Here is a 21233-nt window from a genome sequence, read left to right as displayed (position 1 = left end):
CTGGCACAACGTGAGGCTGTTTCCTCCCGTCCTATCGCTCGTTACTTGGGAAAAGAGACCGACACCCACCTGCCTGCTAACGTATAATAATTAGGACGGCTCCAGCCTCAGAAAACCCAGACACTGTCATGTCTAAACATGTGCAACTTGGTTGTGGTCTACACTGATGCCAAAATGTGCAAACCCAAACTAATTACATCCCGCAGCTAAATGACCCTCCCAACTCAACGCATCTCCCAGCACATTAGAGATGAAGCCTCCTTGGCTGTTTCACCATCTGTTTTCCAGCTCCCTCTGGTCTAACTGTGGTGAACTATGGTGGGGTTGAAAATATCCTGTTACTTATTTAAGCTTTTGTCCAGCGAGCAGATGGATCCAGTGAGCTGTGGATGTGATCCACAACCCACCAAAATCAGTAGGTTCATTTTCTTCCTCCACCCTCCCTCCCTTCCTTTTTTTTCTGAAGGGATAGAGATCATGCCCTGCTTGCTTTGCTACTTTTTTGGGGGAAAAAGAGATGCGTAGCTTAGGAATCAGCCACGGGTCATGACGTGGCCCCTTCAACCACCACCCCCCCCCCCCGCGCACGGCTACGCACGGCGGCGGTAACCAACGCACACCTGGTAAAGCGGACTTCACAGATATTGCACATATACGGCTTCTCTCCCGTGTGGGTCCTCATGTGCCTGGGCAGCTTCCCGGCCCCCATGATGACTTTGTTACAGATGGGACATTGCTGGGACGCCTTGGGCTTTATCTTCCTCTCTTCCTCCAGGGGCCACGGGGGAAAAACTCCTCCGAACTGGGTAGCGCTTAGGAAATTGAGATAAGCGCTATAGTCAGTCTCTGCCTTAATATGCCCTAAGGGAGCTGCTGGGGTGTTGGTAAACATGTCCTTGAAGAAGTCATTAGGGAAAGGAGGCGGAGGCAGGTCTTCCTTCTCCTCCTCTTCCTTGATCTTCCTCTTTTTGATCACCAGATCCAAGGGGCCATTGTCGACTTGTGGCTCCTCGAGCTGGGAGAAGGAGCTAAAATCACCATTCCATAGATGGGGGAAGAAGCTAGGGGCGAAAGGAGAGAGAGCTGGCCTCCTTTCTGGGATGTTCGCCTTAGGGTACAAGTTTTCCCTTAGCAAGGACTCGATGGAGAAGTCTCGTATCACGCCCAAGTGTCCAGAGGAGTTATTGGCTGGGTAGTGATTTGGAAAGTCTTTAGGTGCTTCTGTATATGCTTCTTCAGTAAGATCAGACTTAGAAGGGCTTTGGTGACAGCTTACTTCTTGGACATCGGTTAGGTTCTCCTGATTGACAAAATCTTCCACTTCCTCCTCCTCCTCCTCTTCCTCATCTTCATCTTCATCATCGTCTTCGTCCTCTTTGTCATCTTCCTCTTCTGCCTCTCTGTCGGGCTCCATGATTTCAAGGCATACATTGATAATGCACTGGATCTCCAGCATCTTGGCAGCGCTGAGGATGTGCTTGACATTTGAGGTGGTGATGGTGAGGGTTGAGGTGTAGGCAAACTCGAGGATGGCAGAAAGTGCTTCAGGCTTGACAAAGTCAATCTCGTAAACATAGGGCTGGTCTGTTAAAGTGCCGGTAGTGAAGAGTTTTTTGAAGTATTTGCTGCAGGCAGCAAGGACGGACCGATGGGTCCGGTACTCCTGGTCCTGTACAATGAGGATGACATCGCAGAGGAGGCCGTCATGCCGCTGCTCATTTAAACCACATAAGACTTCACTGCTGTGGTTCGGGAATGGGATCCCGATAAGATCTTCAATGCCATTGGCCATATTCTCATTTAGTGCCCTAGGACAAAACACAGACGGTAGAGCATTAGCAGGGGATTCCCAACCAATAATGCCAAAACGACCCTGCCTTCTCTCAGTGTCTTCCTCTCCCTTGCCTCACTCGGACCTCTGTAATCACCTCCTGCTTGCACTGCCCCAGTGCATCTCCATGTCACCTTTAGCTCCTTCCAGGTCCTCTGTGATTTAACCTCTGCTTCCCTCTACAGCTCTTCATCTCCTTCTTTGTCTCCATCCTTCTCTTCTTGGTTCCCACCCTCTTCACCTTTTCATAACCACCACAAGCTCGCTCTTCTCTTTCACATCCCGCCCCCAGGAACCTTGTGCAATGACTCCCTCCCCATCACGTTTCTTCCACATCCTCCCCGAGCCAACATCTTTCCAGGCACATGTTGGCTTTGCCCTGCCAGGAGCTATCTGGGGAAAAGGTGATGCTGTATTGCTTCACACTGCCAAGTGCCAGCACCTACACCGCTTAAACAAGCTGGAGCGCCCAGCTCATCTACGCAATTGTTTTTGGGACTGGTACAACTGGACGTCCCAAGTAGGAGGGACTGCTGGTCATGGCTGTTTGCTGCAGCAGGAGAGCAGTCCTTACGGGGCAGCAGGTCTCCAGTTCTGTGTCCTCCTGCTACTTCATGCCTGGAAGCTATCCCATGTCACCTCAGCGTGTGGACAACCCGCAGAGGGATGTCTTCCCAAGGGATCTGGGAATGGGGGAGGCAAGCAAGGAGTTGTGTGTCACAGTGTACCTAAATGCTCCGAGAAAGACAACCAGGGAGCAAGGGCCTGGCCAGAGGCAGATGGCTGTCTGCTATCTTCACCCATGAGCTGAGCTTGCTCCATTCCCGATCCTGTTTGGACTTGTTAGCATGGTATCAAATGCCCTGTGCATCTGGCAGACACCTTCCCCTGCTAGAGCAGCTCCAGCTTCAAAGGGAAATTTGGAAGCAAAAAGCCCACACCCAAAAGGAAAACCTGATTTTTTTGCCATTTTTTAATCTGTAAGATGTTTCCTCTTTCACATGGCTCCAGCAGCCCTTCCACATGAGAAATCCCAGGAAAGGAGAGCGACTTCCTCCAGCAGGCGACGCATACATTAATCCCATCACACACAAAATACATCAAACAGCCAGAATAACTTTGAATACACTAACTCTTTGGAAACCCCCAGGACACAGAGCATGTGTTCACGCAGTATCAACTCTATGAGCCCTGCCTCGTGGCCCCGCTGCAGGTAGACAGTTCACAGCCGAGCGGTTTATCTCCGAGAGAGCCCAGGGTACACGTAAGCAAAACTACAGCCCCACTCCGGCCCCTTTCACAAGGCTGAGACCACCAGGCAGGTTCCCAATCCCACCCTCTGCATCTCTGGCAGGTTCCCAATCCCACCCCGTGCCCTCTCCGCATCTCTCCTGGGATCCATCGCCACGCCCTGGGTGTCCTTCCCTGCTCGGTTTCTGGCCGCTCTGACTCCAAACCTCCTTCCCACCAGCTATGGGGACCTGGTCTACCCCATGGTGTGGGGCTGGCTCCCACCCTACCACCTGCCTCCAGCCCTCAGGGCTGCAAAGAGCCTGGTCTGATGGAGGTAGTCCAGGGAAACCCTTGCTTCACCTTGGTCGGCAAGCCAGTGACCCTTGGGGGAGGCTGGGGAGCTGCAGAGGGGATCAGACTCGGCAGCAAACATTCCCGTGGGAAGAGGAACGCCATCTCCCTTCTCCTCCCTCCGTAGGGTCAATCTCCAGCCGAGACCTTGCAGCTATCTCCCCCACACCTAATCAGCGCTGCCGAACACTCGCCGTGTGGGAGCCGGCGAGCGAAGGCCTTGGGAAGACGGTGCGACCTAGACGGAGCACACCCCGGGGGGAGGGTTGTGGGTCACCAGCCTGGTGGGAGCAACGCCGGGATGGGGGACAAGCTGTCCCTGAGCTAGTGAGGCCTCGCGGGGCAGGGGCTGGAGGGCAGCCCCCACCATGGGAAGCCCTCTCCAGCCACCTCCCCGTGCCCAGAGATGGAGAGAGGAACCGGGAATTACACCCCTCCGAGCCGCCCTCAGCTCCAGCCACCGACATTTTCGGCTGAGGGAGGATGCTCCAGTCCCTCATCCCCTGGTGTGCCCATTAGCTCCACGCTAATTACATCTGTTGTCTGAAACAAATTGATTCATTACAGTGTGCTGTGCTTAACCATGTTAACTAGCTACGCTCTCTACCAGCCCGACCCGCTCCGTATCAAATCTTCCTTGAAAATCGCCGACAAATGAAAGTAAATCCAATGTGTTATTCAAGTGGAGTGTAAGATAATAAATAACCCCTGAGCCGGGGAGGAAAAGACAACTTCCTTTTTAGGGCTTTGGATCCTTAATAATAAGCATGAGCAATTAAATTTCTATTGCTGTATTTATCTTCTACTCATTTATTTTTGTTTGGAAGGAGCATTCGTGTTAAAGGAGCTCCTTACGTGAAGGAACGTGTCTTCCTACGAATCTATTTTGATCTTTTATTGCCAGATCACCCTAAGGGCAAAAGATGAGAAAAGCAGAATATTAGACTACCCTGACAATTGTTTTTACAGAGGTTTTTTCCCGACACTAAACTCTATCCTCCCTAATTTGTGGAGGATAAGCAAGAAAGCAAGAAAAAATGGAATTAGAAGATCAGGGGGTATGTGATTATAAACTAAAATGATGTGCAGCTCCCTTCGGTGGGAATGGACTCCTTTTCCTTTCTTTTCCCCTCCTGGTCCTCTTCGAGATGCGGTTCTGTTAACCGAAGCACTTAGGCAAGCCGGTAACTTTACAGGATGCTGGCAAAATTGAAGGTGATTCATGTCATTTAAATGGGGGGGGGGGGGGGAGAGGAAGAGAAGCAGCCCATTCATTTGCATACATTTGCATTTTTTTAACTCGCAGGGTGGTTTGACAGCTCCGGAGCTCAGCCAGCCTGAGAAATGACCTTATGGTTCCCATGCCCCCAGGGAGGTTGATGGCCACAGGCTGGAAGTGTGCTGAGGCTGATGTTTTCCTTCCTCCCCCTCCCTTCTCTCCCTCCTCCTGCGCTCCCCCCTTCCCCTTCCCAAGCCAAGGGTGGGGTCCTCAATAACAGGCCTAAAAATAGCATCTGATGGTGACAAATGTCACCAGTGCATGCACACAGACATGCAAATGCTGAACGGACTACATGGAGTTAAACAGAAAAATCCCATTTTATAATAGAAAAGCACAGCATTGTTAAAATAAACCGGGGCGGGGGGAGGAGGGAAGGGCGGAGGGCACCTAAAATAAATGTACTCTGCAGATGACGTCTCGAAAGATTGCATTTATGGGCATGCTCAAAACTCATTCATTACTTTCTTGCCATGAAAAGCCCCATTTATAAAAGGATGAGCCTGGGAGATGCTATTCGGGCACAGGACCGCTTCCCCCCGCGCTGCCCGCGGGCGCGTGGCGAGCTCTGCCAGCGTGTTTAGGCACCTGAGGCTGCCACAGGGGAAAAGGGGGATTGTGGGGAGCTGAGCTTTGTCCCCTTTTTGGGCAAAAACCCTTCCTTTTTTGGGCAGGATGGTGCTTTGCCGGCTCAGGCCGGTGACCGCCGCACCAGCGCGATGGAGATACGTAGGCAGATGTAGGCAGATGCAGGCAGGAGTCTCAGCTGTGATGCCGAGGTCTAACCTCACTGCCTGCCCGAACGTGGGTGATACAACCCAGACACAAGCCAGGGACCGCAGCAATATTATAAACCGTCTGCTATGCGCGCTCCCTGGGTGACCCAAAGCTCATCCAGGGCACTCTGCTCCTCGAAAGCCCCTTCGATTTTTTATTTTTATTTTTTTGGTTGCTTTATTCTCACGTCTGCTTTTAACTTCAAGCCTCCTTCCGCATAATACAGCCTCTGAAAACCAATAATATCCCAGCATAAAACTGAAATACCAGAGAGGGAGAGGCAAAATGCTCATTTAGCATTGTGATACGTAAAAAAAAGACGTATACTCAACAGATTAGAGAGCTATATCTATAGAAAATAAATAAAGTAAACTAATATTGCCTCTATTCATTTGTATGAGTGGAAACGGAGGACGGCCACAGCTTGGAGGAGCCCTGGGAAAGATGTGCCAGCCACGCGGTGGGACAGGATCCTGCCCCCGGGCCTCAGTATTGCTCAAAGCCAGGCACAGGAGACCTGTGAGGGCTGCTCATCAGCACTTCCCTCTCCCACCTCCTTCCTCATCTCCCGCGACAACGCCCTGCGAAGCCGGGCCCTTGGAGGAGATAAAGGCTGCCAGGAAGAGCCCAGGCTTGCGCAACGCGTGGCTCCTGGTTCAGGGCTACGGCAGGGCTGGGGATGTCCCCTTCCCATCTGCTCCGTCCATGGGGGCAACGCTTCACAACCCGAGTCTTAGCTGGGAGATGGCAATTTTGGCCTTTAATTGTATGCTGGCATGTAGCATCATTACTATAACATGCAACATTTTAATATTTGTATATTTCTATATATTTATATTTTTACATATTTATGTATTAATATTTTTATATTTTTATATTTGTATAGAGATTCTCGGAGCATTTCATCTTAAAATGTGCATTGCTTGGCCTTCTCTTTGCTATGATTTTCCCCAGGGAAGGAGCTGGCTCCTGACCACATTTCTTTTTGGTGTGCAAAGCGCTGGGCTCTCCCTGGGAGTGCCACCCTGAAGATATGGGAGTGCCCCGGGGAAAGCCGGGGAGCGCAAGGCGGCTGCCCCCCCATGTCGTGCTCATTCTGCATTCAGTGCAACGGAGGAAGAAGCCTGAGGCTCTGGCTGATCTCTGCCTGCTACCGGCGTCAAAATGACATTTTTCCAGGCAAAACAAATGCTGTCTCCAATTCTTCCCTTCACCCACCCTGCGCACGGAGCAGGGTTTGGGGTGCAAGCCCAGGGGTGAGGCTTGGGGTTGAGCATCCCGACCACCACTCCCCCCACCCTGGCCGGATCCTGCCACCCCAACACAACATCCCTCATGCTCGGTCCCTGCGGGCACAAAACCCCAGGAGGGATTCGAGCTCTACATCTGAATCATGAGACCATCCAGCAAAGCATCCCTGCGGTGGCTGGACCTGGATTTGGGGCGCTGAGCATCCCTGGCCACTCCAGCCTGCTGCCCACGGGAGGTGAGGGAGTCATAGAATCACAGAATGGTTTGGGTTGGAAGGGACCCCTAAAGGCCATCTAGTCCAACCCCCCTGCAACGAGCAGGGACATCTTCAACTAGATCAGGTCGCTCAGAGCCCCGTCCAACCTGACCTGGAATGTTTCCAGGGATGGGGCATCCACCACCTCTCTGGGCAACCTGTGTCAGTGCTTCACCACCCTCAGCGTAAAACATTTCTTCCTTCTATCTAGTCTGAATCTCCCCTCTTTTAGTTTAAAGCCATTCCCCCTTGTCCTGTCGCAACAGGCCCTGCTGAAAAGTCTGTCCCCATCTTTCTTCTAAGCCCCCTTCAAATACTGAAAAGCCAGTATTGAATCAGCAGGAGGTCTCAACGGCTTTCCCCATCCCGATTTATTTTCTACCACCAACTCCTTCCCTCCCCTGCCCAGGGCACTCAGCACCCCGAGGGACAGACGCTTTGGCTCTGCTGCTTTGCTACCTGCTCCTCTTTCCCAATCCCCGCTCCAGGCTGCGGGAGCAGAGGCAGCACCCAGGGTGAGCTGGCTGCTCTCCCTCTGCATCTACCCGTGGTCCCATGCCACACGGCCACTATGTAGACCTGCCTGCTACATCCATCAGCCCATAAATATATGTTGGTTTTTTTTTTTCCAGGTTTATTTGTGCCTCGTCGTAATGAGGCAATTAAGATGTGCATGTGAGATTACCCTAATCTGTCAAAATATTACAGCTGCTTTCTATGGGATACGCTGACCGGTGATTGATAGCTCCTGCTCCTTAGCTGTGTTGTTATTTTGGGGGTATAGGGATGCTGGGGCTCTGTTCCCGCATCCACCGATTGCTCCGTGACCTTGAGCAAGTCCCTTGTGCAAGTGTCCCTGAGCGGAGCCGCCCACGTTGACACCCCACCCGAAGCCAGCCCCATGGGGATGACACCGTTGCCTTGGCCAAGCGCTTGACTCCGATTTGGAAGACGCCTCTTCTTTCCTACCAAGAAGGAGCTGGGATCCCTAAAAGCCTATTTGAAAGGCAGGCAGAGAGGTGGGTTTTGTTTTTTTTTTCTTTTATTAAAAAAAAAAAAAGGTGCAAACCCCAAAAAAGGCGAATATTTCCTTAAGCACAGTTCCCCTCTGAACATCTTGTCTCCAGAAGAACATGTTATTAAACCACCCACCCCAGTACCTAGCGTTTCTCCCCTCCGGCGGGAAGGTGGGGCAGAGCGCGCTCCTCGCCTTTCAATCACTTCCCTGAGAGATGCCTGAAACCGATGAGGAAAACGCGGTGACACCAACCACTGCCTCCCTCGCAAGGAAATCATTGGGTTTTTAAAGGAGATGAGCCACTTTGCAGACCCACAGATGATGCTGTGGGACGGAACCGGCTCGCTAGCAATAGCACCGGGGGTTTACTGCCCGCCCCAGCCTCTAATAACTGAGACCAGCCTTCCCCTTGGGACCAGTCTTGCCTGGGGAGTGTGGGGTTGAGCCGGGAAAGGTGGGGGTGTTTGGTTTTTAAGTGGTACGTAATAAGCTCATCCACCCAAAACCGAGGATCCCTCCTCAAAAAAATCATGGATTTTTGCTTAGATCTGGACAAAGTAGGCAAGGGCAGAGATGCCCTGTCAAGGAAGGATGCAAAGAGGGTCACATTGGCCATGGAAGATGCTCGCTTGCAGCATGGATGGGGAGAAAGCCCTGTAGGTGGCTGCAGAGGTGACATCACCCCATGTTGCTGCTGGCAAGGGAGTAGCTCCATAAACGGAGCAGGTCAGTACAATTTAAGAAGATGCTCCATAGGACGCCGGTGCCAAGGCTGCCTACAGCGGCCAGCCAGAGCCCCAGCGACGTTGACGCAGATGGAGACCTCCCACTGATGCTGGGAGGAGAGGGACGGCCAAGAAGTCCCGGGGGGACAGCCCAACCCTTTTTGGCCAGCCTCCACAGAGCCGAGGATGCATGAGACAGCTCCTACCTGAGGGAAGAGCCCCGGAAGCCGAGCATGGTTTGATCGCATAATTAAAGTGGTTACGCTTCAGGGATTGAGATCACACGAGTGACCTTCAGCCTGGTGTTTCTCCATTACCTACTGGACTTTTCAATATTGATACTAATCTCCGAACAAAATCCTTGGGCATACAAGGATTCATCCTTATCAACACCTGGCTGGCAAGTTGAGCCCATGTGAACCATATATATTTACACACACTATATAAAACCGACTTTTTTGGGCTGGAACTGTTAGTTTCCTATAAGCAGGCCATCAGAAAGCCATCTTCACCTGAAGCCCCATCAGGAAATCCAAAATAAAAGGTGTTGGAGAACCACCTCCAGAGTGTCCAACAATCCCGACAGCGACATATTTAACCCCGTCTTCATTTTAGTGACAGCCACTCTTCCCAGTTTCCGAAATTCATACAGAAGTTTAGCCGGCCAAGCAGATCTGGGGCACATCAATACTGGAGATCTGCTGTATTCCTCTGGTACGACATCACTTGGGAAGTACCACGAGGACTATTTGCTTAAGAAGATAAATAGTGATTACAGGTGCCACTCATTCGCTCGCTGAGGTGTGGAGGCACAAGCGTCTCCTGTGCCCTTTGTGAATCCATCCTTGGGAATTTTTAAAGGCTAGTTATACATTGCAGAAAATATTATGCATCTCTCAACAAATCTATCCCTGCAGTTAGCTCCAGCTACCGAGAGCCTACACTGGGCACCCTGCACTTCAGCAACTTGTTTATGTACAGATACAACCTGGTGAAATTGCAAATTATGAATCAAACCCTCCCCCAGTGAGCTGAACGGTCGGGTGCTACTGGTTGTAATGGGAATTTGCCGCTGCTCCCTGACCACCAGGACCCAACCCCAGTCCATGGGGTATTTAAGTTAAGGCCATTGTTCCTGGCCTCAGCTCCTCTATGGGCTTGTTGCTTAAGTTGGCCCCTCCATCGGCACGTGATGATGAACAGGTTGAGCTCCTCTCCGCTCTCCCTCGTCACTCATCATGGCAGGCCCCAGGTATCCGAAAAGCCCCAGCATCCCCTTAGATCTACCCCAAGGTCTCCCACCCTGGCCTGACCTGAACATCATTTTATAACGAGCTCCCAGACTCTGGTATGAAGTTTGGTGGATCAACACCTTGCCTCTAATCAACAACTAGTGGAGCTACATCGAAGGCACAGCCTTGCTCCAGGTGGTGTATTGAGGGCTTCATCTACGCACAAAGCAGGGGCAAATTAATTAACCACAGTGTCTAGGCAGGTACCGCAGGAGGGGGCTTTATGGGGCGGTCACATCTGACCCACCCAAGCAGCTCCTCGGAGGTCTGGAGCTCAAGTGGCTGGTGCTCTGGGCATCAGGTCCCTTCTGCTCCTCTCTGCTGTGGTTTCTGCAAGGCTGGAGGTGCTCAATATCCAGTTAGTTATGGAGCTTTTTCTTGGAAACCCTCAGAGGTCCCTCTCTGCAGGACTCTGCGTTAGCCTTGATGCTCTCCTGGCCATGCTCCAGCGTTTAGGGACTTCTAAATGCAGTGTCATTGGTACAGCAAACGATCCTGGCTGAATATCTCCCCTCCCTATGTATCTATACGCACACACGTACGTATACATTATACATGTGTGTTTGTGTGCGCGTAGAAATCCCGTGGGAGGGGGAATATGTCAAGCGAAACAGAAGAGTTTCCAGTCATCCTGTGCAACCACCCCACTCTCATGGAAACTCACTCACACTTCAAGCGAGGCGTCCCACCTCCCACGCCGTGTTCTGCAAAAAAAAAAACCCAAAAAAACCAAACCCAAAAAAACAAAAAGAGGAAAAAAAGAGAGCTAGAGGAAAATCCCCACCAGAGATGCGCCCACGCTGGAGCTGGCCTGGCTGAACATCAGGTTGCCGGTCCCTCCAGCATCTCTGACATGACCTGGATGAGGCTCCACGCGGTACGTGACATTGTTGGTGGCGTTTCTGTCCATGTGTTTGCAGCCGCTCTCCTCCAACACCACCTTCCCCCTTGTGCAAGCTGCCCAGCCACTGCTATAGGGGGCTATATAGGAGATATATACGTATAGGATACATCCCTACGGGTGCACAACATTACAACCCCGTGAGCCCGGCGGCGGCGGGTACCTCCTTCCAGCGCAGCCTTAAAAATAGCAAAAAAAGTTATTTCCTCCCATTCTGAGCTCTCCTGGGAAAACAGGCAGGCCCCTTCGCTCCCTCTCGTTCTGCTTTTCTCCGGAGCCAGAAAAAGGAAAAGAAATTAAAAAAAGGCTCCTATTGAACAGCGCGCACACACTGGGTGGGTTTGCTTCCTGACAAAAAAAAAAAAAAAAAAAAACCAACAAAACCACGGCGGAAAAATGTGCCCAGCTTAACCATGGAAAACTGGTTTGGCTGGCGTCCCTCCGGAGTGGACAGGATTGTGAGGGACTTGGATGCGGATCCGGGTAAGGCTGTCACCAGCTTGCGCGAAAACACGGCTCCAAAATAAAACAAAACACATTTTTGGGTGCTCCAAAAAAGCAGGGGGCAAAGGATGGGGATCCAGCTCCCCCTTCTGTTCCCTCCCCTCACCCCCAGAGAGAAAGCCACTGAAGGGAGGACTTTGGAAGTAAAAATAAAAGGGTCAGAGCGCTAGCACGTTAAATCAGAAGCAGATGTGTGCCTGCTCGCCAGCCTGAGTCACCGTGGGAGGGTGGGGAAGGGGGGGGGTTATCGCTATTTTGGTGCTGGGTGTGGGGTACAGAAAACAATGCGAGGAGAAGGCGGTGCAGTGTTTGAGCAGGCTTAATATCGGCTTGGGAGCAGGTACAGGCAGGCTCCAGAAGCGGTGGGGTAGGAGGCTCAGCTCAGCGGCGGTGGCATTGGCAGCAGCTGCGCTCCACCCCCCTGCCCGGGCAGGGCTGCTCCTCCGGACCCTCCCCGGGCTCCCCCGCAGCATCGCTGGGCATCCCCAGTCACGCGCATCCCTGTTTGGGGGAGTTTCTTGCTGGTCCCCGTCACGTCTCCCAGGATCGTCCCTCCAGGAAGAGCCCCTATCCCCATGCGTTGGCCAAGACGGGCCCGCCGCCGGACCCACCACATGGCCAAGGCATCTGCAGCCTTGCACCAAGGCAGTGGCAGAAGCCTCGCCCTACCTCTCACAAGGACAACCTCAGGAGCTAGCACGTCTCTAAAACCCATCTTGCTTTGGGCCAAGCCCCATAACGCCAGCTCAGCCTCACCTTTCACCTCCCACCATGCCCTCCGCCGCTTACACCGCATTGGCATTCGTTAGGCTCGCAGTCCCATGGGTATTTACGAGAGCGGTACCTCAGATTGGTCTATTTTCCTCCGGCATAGCCCAAAATATTATTTTTCTGCTTGGCTCTCGTGAAAGCCTTTGCAGCCTCATTCATTTTTAATTGCCATTTAAGTCCTGGAGCTCTAAGCACATGAGCTCCCCTGCTACAGCTGGGCCAGAATAGCTCCCACATGGACATAAAGAGGCTTTTGGAGAGACGTGTTCATGGAAGGTGCCTCTGCAGAGCATCTTGCCCTGTGACGGCGACCCAGCCTGCAAAGACACGGCCCCTCCAGCACCACCACTCCATCATCTGTACCATGGGCTGAAGTCTAGCCCTGGGCTTGGACCGTGCTGCCGCAGTCAACCCCAACACAGGATGAAAATTCAAGTCCCTGCCTTCAGAGAGGGGACCCAATACACCCAGTTTTTACCCATGTGAGCATCTCCTCAGAGTCAGGTACAGCCCCAGCTCCATCGCAGAGGGGTGAATATTGCACCTCCTCATCCTTCACTGACCCGAGAAGGAGCATCATGGATGCTCCATCCCTGGAAACATTCCAGGTCAGGTTGGACGGGGCTCTGAGCGACCTGATCTAGTTGAAGATGTCCCTGCCCACGGCAGGGGGGTTGGACTAGATGGCCTTCAAAGGTCCCTGCCAACCCAAACCTGTGATTCTATGATCATTTTCCTGCAAGCCAACACTCCTCTGAATCACACGTCCCCACCATGCTGAAACCCCAGCGAGGTGCATCATGTCTCTAACCCTTGAGCTGGGTGTTTCTAGAGGAAATACTGCTGGGCTTCAGCAGAGGACACAGGGAAAGGGGATGAGACTTTCATCCAGACTTCTTGTATGTAAACCAACCAACTAATGAGCTCTCTGAAGACCACAGGTAAAATATGAGCATAACCTTACAGTGCGGCCCAAGCACCGAATATCCAGAGGCAACTCCCTATCTTCAGGGGACGATTTAATCCAGCTCTCAAGGTTACAGAGCAATTTAACTGAAGATCAGGGGTCAGATTCAGACCTCATTTGTATCTCAGCTCCTTCTGTGTGCGAAGCCCCCGGTTTCTCTGCCAACCTGCTAGAAAGCTAAACAGCAGCTGAGTCGTCAGCTCAGCCCTGATCCTGCAAAGCCTCACCCGCCTGAGCAATCTCTGCGATTCGGTGGGGTCCACCCATGCCCAGCTTGGTAAATATAGTAAAAGCTGGTGAGGATCAACAGAAAAAAACCCCATCTGAACTCTCCCCAAGATGCAACCTGGAAGAAGAAAAAGAAAAATATCTACTGCTTAGATGTTTCAGCTCAAATGCATGGAAAAAAAAATTGGAAATCCAGAGGATTAATTTTTCAACCGATGCTTCTGCAAGCAAGGAGGGGGTTTGTGGGGTCGGGCCCCCGAGCAAGGCAAGTCCTACGTCCCAGCTGACTACGCACGCACGCCAACTCACAGTCTGATTCGATTTAAAACAGCTGAGTTGTAAATGAGGCTTATAATGGAATTGGCAAATGACCCTTCAATACAGTATTGCAAACCGACAGCGTTCAAAAATAACCGGGGCTTGAGTCAGGATTCAGCTCTCGGCTGGGTGTGAGCGCAGGACCAGGGGTGCATCATGCCATCACCTACAAAAACAGCCCAAGCAAGCAGGGAAAAAAACCCCAGCCTCTCCCCTCTTAGGGATTTTAGAGGGGTGACCCTTCAAAAAGAAAAAAAATAGGAAAAAGGAAGAGAAAATGCAGCCCTGCCATGTAAAGAGAGACAGTCTCGCCTGTTTGTTTTGGCCTATCCTGAACTCCAGGCAGTCTCCAACTGGAACCCAGAAATGCTGATGGTGTTTGGAGTCTGTCTGCATCTCTCCCATGACGTGAAGAGGCATTCAGGATGATGGGCTGGGATATTTTTTTTTTTTTTTCCCTAACAACTATATTTACTGTAACATTTTGAACTCCCCATGCTGTCATTACAATGTCAGATGAAATTACATGTGAGATAACCATAACATCAATGCATGCACAAGTTCACAAAGGCTTTACAAGGAAACATTTTCAAGGGAAGCTGCTCACATGTCTGGACTCAAAGGGGATGCCCAAAGGAGTCTTTGAATTACAGGGCAGTGGCTGCAGCCAGAACTTGGCCTTTCTGGAGCTGAACAGATGGATTTTACACTTTTGTTGAGCTTTGCTGGGTAAAGCATATTCTTATTTATCCTGGTGTAACTATGGATTGACTCCAGGGATTTCAATGATGCTACTCTGGATTTGCACCAGTGCAAAAAGGACGAGGATGTTACAGTGGTCTGCAGAACAGTCTTGCAGATGGATGCAAATTGCACCGTCCTACAGTGAGCTTCTGTGCTGGTGCCACCGTGAAGATGTTGGCATGGGATCTGCAGCTCGTTCGTGACTTACAGAAAGAGCTGCATGGGCACAAGAGCTAGAACAGGGACAGCTATACCATTACAAAAGCATCTTTTGTCACAGTGGCTGATTCCCTTTCACACAAAGGACTATGTATGCCCCTATACAGCACTTGAAGACTGAGGACAGATGCTCTCTCCTGGTCCAAGATGTGCTAGAGGCATAAGAAAGGACCCCCAGCTTCTCATCCACTATCAGGCCAGAGGTAACTACTCCTCACAGCTCTGCCTTTGAGGCTGTTCGTATGAAAATCCCCATTTCTGCTAGGAAAAAGCAGCAACCAGGTTTCTTCCAACTGCTGTGGGCAGCTGGGTGAAGGGAACTTGGCTGGTGCTCCTGGAGGACGGTTCCAGCAGCACAGTGATAGAGGCAGGAACCTCCAGGAGAGAGGCGTCATCTCCCATTGGCACAGCCTCCCATAAGGCAACATCTGCACAGCTCTGATTGCATCTGCTTAGGGGGAAACGGTACGAGTGTAACTAGGCCAGCCTAGTTAAAAGTGCTACAGCTTCCAGGCAGACCTATGGGATGTTACAGATCAACCTCGTGGTGCAGTGCGACATATCCGTACCTACGGAGGTTTTGGCTCGCAGCTCCTAGACAGAGGGTATCTTACGGAGCAGCTGCTTTGCTATCTTACACAAAAAAAGAAATGCAGGCACCTAACACACCAGCAACCCCAAGCACCTGTGTGTGGGAGAAGGGCGTCGCACGTGCATGGGGAGCACGAGGCCGCCTCTGCGTACTCTCACCAAGGTGCGGGTTTGATCCACCTCCTGAGCAAAGGACCGGAGGATGCTCGGGGGGGGGGGGGTGTTTGGGAAACGTCCTGAAGAGCACCGGCAGAAATGTGGAATCACTCACACTGTTTCAGGACATACCTTTTGTCCTGGGTGGGAAAACATCAGCATTTTACCCCCCTTTCCCCATCATTTCACTGTCTGTATTTTGCATCTCCTTTCACAGAACAGATATGTCAGTCTCTGGTTGAATGTATTATGGTGAATTTTATCTAGTAGAGGAAAAATTAAGCTAAGGGATGATTTAAGTTAAAATAAAAAGTTAAGGGGCCACAATAAAAGCAGACATTTGGAAACATCTACCTCTCCGTCCACCTACCTCACCTCCCACCTCCGGCATTTCTAATCCACATTATGTTGTTTCACATATGCATCACATTAGCAAAATACCCCTTGGAGCATTTTAATTTCTTCTCCCCGTTTGACCGTGAAGACACTCACCAAAAAGCAGCCTAAACGCTGTGTCTTGCGTTTTACGTGCTTTTTTATATACATATATATCTCTCCATTCAGCCCTTCCCAGGAATGGGCAGGAACCCAGCAGCTTGCCAACGCTGCACTTCAAAGCCGCGCACCAGCGCTCGATGAAACACCAGCGCCGCAGCACGCCGGGGACTTTCCTTATCCAAGCCGGTACTTCAAAATATTTATAAATGCACTTAAGCCCCATTTTGACCACTGCCTCTATTTGCAAACCCTACCCTGAGATTCATGTCAGGTCGAGGGGAGTTACGCTCGCATTGTTGGCATACCTGAGGATAGGCAGAGGGACTCGCTCCCTGCACACAGAACAAAGCCCTGAGTTATTGCAGAGCTTTGCCCTCCGCCGAGCGCAATTATGGTTAGAGAAAACCCTTGTTTATAGCAGAATCCTTGCAGTTGGGGAAAAAGGGATTTAATTATAAGGTAATGGTGCTGTGGGTGTGTGTGTGAGCAGGGCGCAGATGTGGGTGCGGGAGGCTACGCTGCTCCCCTTGCCCAGGTGGATGCTGGTGGCTCCAGCCTTTGTGGATGGTGAAAGTGGGGATTTAAGTCTCCCTCCACGGCTCTTGAAGGCTGAGCACTGAATTGGGCGCTTGCATAGGGAATGCAAAGCATGGAGCAGAAAAAGCCGGGAGGGATGGCTGCCTAGGAGCAACAGGAGGGGTTTTAAGGGGAGATAGATGGCCAAAACGCCCACACCTTTCCCCTTTCCCTTCCTCTGAGTCATGGCCTCAGAGACAGGCTCACTCAGGTAGGTCATGAGCTAGGTTTGGTTTCCACTCCCTCTTCCAAATGGTATTGCAGAGTCAGAGCTCAATGCGAGCTGCTGGCATTTCACACGTAGAGATGGGCTATAGGGTTTCATAAGCCCAAGAGCTCGACCAGGCCTTATAAAAAGCACCTTACAGAGGAAAAGATATGATGCAGTTAAACATCCAGAGCTCCTCAATGCTGCGTATGCCAAGGTACATGCTCACGAAGTACGTGCATCAGAGAATATTTTTCTAGCCCTGTCTTTTCTTCCATTTATTTTAAGGAACAGAGTGTGGTTTCCTCTCCTGCGTTTCTCATATTTTGCTTAAAAATAAAATTTGAACCTCTATCAAACCAAACAGCTTCTTGCCCAAGGTGGTAAAAAAACAACAACCCTCTTCTATGGTGAACCCATCAGGAAAGGGGAATATAAGTCCCCCTGTGGCTGTATTCCCCCAGCACCATTTTGCAGTGGATCCTTTCTACCATCGCGCGTGACTTCTTGGAAATGCATAAGGCATCTAAGAGAGCACGGTCTGATTTATACTTAGAGCAGGGCAACTTTAAGGGCAGCAGGAGTGCGGGTGTAAATCTCCAGGCACAGAAAAAGCAGCCACATAGCCCTGATCCTCTGAATTGGCTCTGCTTTGAATGCCATTGCATGAGAATGAGGCGTTATGGTAAAAAAGAGGGACACGTCCTTCTGCCGGATAGGAGGGATTTCTAAGGGCACAGTACTATAAATAATCATTCAAGCCATTTTGCACATGCCTCACGTAACCCGTGATAAGCCACAAACAGGTATTGAGAAGACAACAAAAATGATCAGGGGGATGGAACACCTCTCCTGTGAGGACAGGCTGAGAGAGTTGGGGTTGTCCAGCCTGGAGAAGAGAAGGCTCCAGGGAGACCTTATTGCAGCCTGTCAGTACTTAAAGAGGGGGCTTAGAAGAAAGATGGGGACAGACTTTTTAGCAGGGCCTGTTGCGACAGGACAAGGGGGAATGGCTTTAAACTAAAGGGGGGTAGATTTAGACTAGATAGAAGGAAGAAATGTTTTACGCTGAGGGTGGTGAAACCCTGGCCCAGGTTGCCCAGAGAGGGGGTGGATGCCCCATCCCTGGAAACATTCCAGGTCAGGTTGGACGGGGCTCTGAGCGACCTGATCTAGTTGAAGATGTCCCTGCTCGTTGCAGGGGGGTTGGACTAGATGGCCTTTAGAGGTCCCTTCCAGCCCAAAGCATTCTGTGATTCTACGAAGACCCAGTGGGTTGAACTGGGAGCAGTGGAGGCTGTCGTGCACTCCCATTCATCACTGCTTTCCAAAAGATGTAAGCCTTCCCCGTTCACATGCACAACCAGAGTCAGCACAGGTCCCCCTGGATGTATACACTCCCATCTTGCCATCTGACCCTACACACCGAGGGACGATGCACGCAAATGCATCCTCCTTGCCATGCCCTTCGCACGGGTGAGTCGTGGGGACAGTTGCTGTATGGCAGGGGATGATGCCACGCTTACTCCTGCACCATGCAGACAACCCATTCCTAAGATCTCATGCCCATCCGGAATCCAGACCAACACCAAATAAATACAAATACCCTTGGAGGCAAGCAGGGATGGATGGCAGTGAAGCACATGGGTGCCTCCACAATCCAGTTTACTAATTTCTCATTATTGCCAACTCTTGCTGTTCAGACAGTGTCTGTCCTGTCCGCAGAGCAGAAATCCATGCATCCCTGCTGAGGTCCTAAATGACCTTCATCTCTCTTTGACCTTCATCAAGGGCAGGTTGCACCTCTGCTCTTTAGGAGCATTTGAGTTTGAAGGCATTGGAGAAAGCCCTGTGTGAGAATAAAGAGGAGGCTGCTTGTGAAAATGCACGCTGAAATGAGAAAATGAAATGAGTGGCTAGTCCTAAAAGAGAAAATTCCTGCCATAAAGCAGATTTTGAGGGGAAAAAAAAAAGGAACAGTCGTGCACTACCCTGCTTTGCTAAACAGGCAGATGGGATCTGTATTTCTCTTCTGAAACTTTAATGGGAAGAATATGATTCTGCTGCAAGCGTATTTTATATGCCTGGTGATTAAAGAGGAAGGGAAGGGCATAATTTATAGAATTGTGAAACACAGAGGATAGCTTTCTGGCTGCAATGTTTCTTTATTTTCTTGTTATTCCTTTTATTCTTCCTTTTGCTTCTAGGCTTGTGAAAGGTGATGGATGGGCAGCGGTGGAGGCAGAAATCTTCCTTTTATATTCACAGGGCAGGTACCGCATCAGCAACCGCAGCGGCTACACAAGCTGCACCTCCTCTGAACAAGAGCAATCCTGAGACCAAAAGAAAGTGCTTCAGTGTATCCTCAGGCTTTCTACAGCGCTTTCCTGCTCCTACAGCCATCTCACCTCTCAGTCGTTAACAGGCTTCGTGCTTTCAAACAGGAAGGCTGAGCCAAGTCTTGCTGTAGCCAGCAGCACACAACATGGCCAAGCTCATACCCCGTCTGATCCTCCAGACCCTGCATCTCCAGGGACAGTCTGCTCCTCGCCCTTTGAGCTCTGCCAAGCCCCTGGCACTTCCCATCCATGCCACCTCGGTAGGAAGCAAGCACCACCTCTGTTTGGCTAGAAAGCCACCTTGTAGAAAAAGACCTGCTGGTCCTGGTGGCCAACAAGGTGCCCAGGAGTCAGCAGCATGTCCTTGCAGTGAAGATGGCCAGACGCATCCTGAGTTGCATTAGCAAACATGTTGCCTGGAGGTCAAGGGAATGATCCTTCCCCTCTACTCGGGAGTTGCGAGACCACAGCTGAAGCGCTGTGTCCAATTTGGGCTCTCCACATAGACGTTGTCACTGTGGAGGTACACCAAGGTGATTAGGGGGCTGGGGCACGCAAGGTAAGAAGAGAGGTTTGTTCAGCCCAGAGAAGAGGGGGTGAAGGGGGAATCTCATTTTTTCATATACCTACCTAATGCGTAACTATAGAGAAGATGGAGTCAGACTCTTCTCAGAGCACAAGAAGCAGCTATGGACAGAAGTTGCAGCAAAAGAAGTTTAGATCAGATGTAAGAAAAACATTTTTTAGTAAGAGGCTGGTCAAGCCTTGAACCACGACACCAGAGAGATGTTGGGATTTGTATCTTTGGAGATACTCAAAACTCGCCCACACAAAGGCATGAGCCTGCCCTAGAGTGGGAATTTGAATCAGGAGCCTCCAAAGGTCCCTGCCACCAAAACCATTCTCTGACTCCATGCTCCGGTTTTGCAGATAGGGAGCCGAGGCACAAAGGAGATGAAATAATACAACCACAGGCATGCAGGGGACCTGCACCTGAGGCCACATCTCCAGAGAGCAACCTAAAGCCTTCCCCTCATTGCTTTTGGGTAAATTAAACACGTCACCATAGTCGTATGTGTGCGCGCCAGGCTTTCTGGGGTCATCTGCTCTTCTTGCTTCCCTGGTAGAAGGTAGCGCTTCTCTAGCTGCAAAATTCTTCGGATAGGTTTTTTTTTTTTTTCTCGTCATCAGGGCCAATTCAGCAACTCATCTTTCTGCTAAGACTGTCAGCAAAAGCGTCAACTGTACGGCTGGTTTCTGTGATGTGGAATCATGCCCACCAAGACTTGGACCAAGACCATGCAGCCCATTTCACATAAGCCACCAACCAGCCCACACTTGGCAAAAACTGAAGACCGTATCAGCCATGCCTGCATGACTTCTGGCTTTGGGCCATTTTTCTCCAACCCTCTGAGCAGCCACGATATAAATCTTGCTCTTCTTTCACTAGTCTTTGCCATGACAACACAATCACTTGGCTCCCCATGCCACGCTCTCGTTGGGTGTTTGTCAGAGATGTGTCAGTGGAAAAATGAACTCTGTACCCTGGCAAGAAAGGAGAGCAGTTCTTCATAAAACCAACCACTGCTGCTCTTTCTCAGCTCACACATTTGCTGCAGGAGGAATTCAAGTCCTCGTGAAATCACTATGAATATTTACTTGCACCAGGAGCAAATCCATATTCCTCCCTACTGGGGAATAAGCAAGAAAACCTTGCACAGATAAAAGCAGGGCGAGAGTTTTGCTTCCCTTCCAATTCCAGCACTCTCATGCTTAAATATGAAACATGCGTGTGCATGTGTACGCATCCTTTATTCAGAGCGAAATTTACTCTTTAGAAAGAAGACTGCTTGTCCCATTGAAGTCAGAAAGAAGGAAGAAATGTTTTATGCTGAGGGTGGTGAAGCACTGACACAGGTTGCCCAGAGAGGGGGTGGATGCCCCATCCCTGGAAACATTCCAGGTCAGGTTGGACGGGGCTCTGAGCGACCTGATCTAGTTGAAGATGTCCCTGCTCCTTGCAGGGGGGTTGGACTAGATGGCCTTTAGAGGTCCCTTCCAACCCAAACCATTCTGTGATTCTATAAGTCAGCTGAGTCCTCCGATTCACCCCAGCGAAGCTACGACTCCCGGTAAACAGAGAAAACCATTCCCTGAATTGGTAAAATTGAAGCTCTGTAGCAATTTTTATATACTACCT

The 21233-nt window shown here is 50.8% G+C and overlaps 1 protein-coding gene across 1 annotated transcript in view; it reads right to left on the bottom strand.

The window, feature by feature from the left end:
- The window catches only part of LOC143172115 (zinc finger and BTB domain-containing protein 7C-like), a 45980-nt gene that overhangs the window by 7078 nt on the left and 17669 nt on the right, over positions 1–21233 (bottom strand). The window contains exon 2 of the mRNA XM_076361374.1: positions 621–1808. Within this exon, the coding sequence (XP_076217489.1) occupies positions 621–1792 (1172 nt within the window). The 5' untranslated portion in view covers positions 1793–1808. The remainder of the gene's footprint in view (positions 1–620; positions 1809–21233) is intronic.

The sequence above is a fragment of the Aptenodytes patagonicus genome, chromosome W (assembly GCF_965638725.1).
Source record: "Aptenodytes patagonicus chromosome W, bAptPat1.pri.cur, whole genome shotgun sequence".
NCBI classification, from domain to species: domain Eukaryota; kingdom Metazoa; phylum Chordata; class Aves; order Sphenisciformes; family Spheniscidae; genus Aptenodytes; species Aptenodytes patagonicus.
This window is presented reverse-complemented; position numbering and strand designations above follow the sequence as displayed.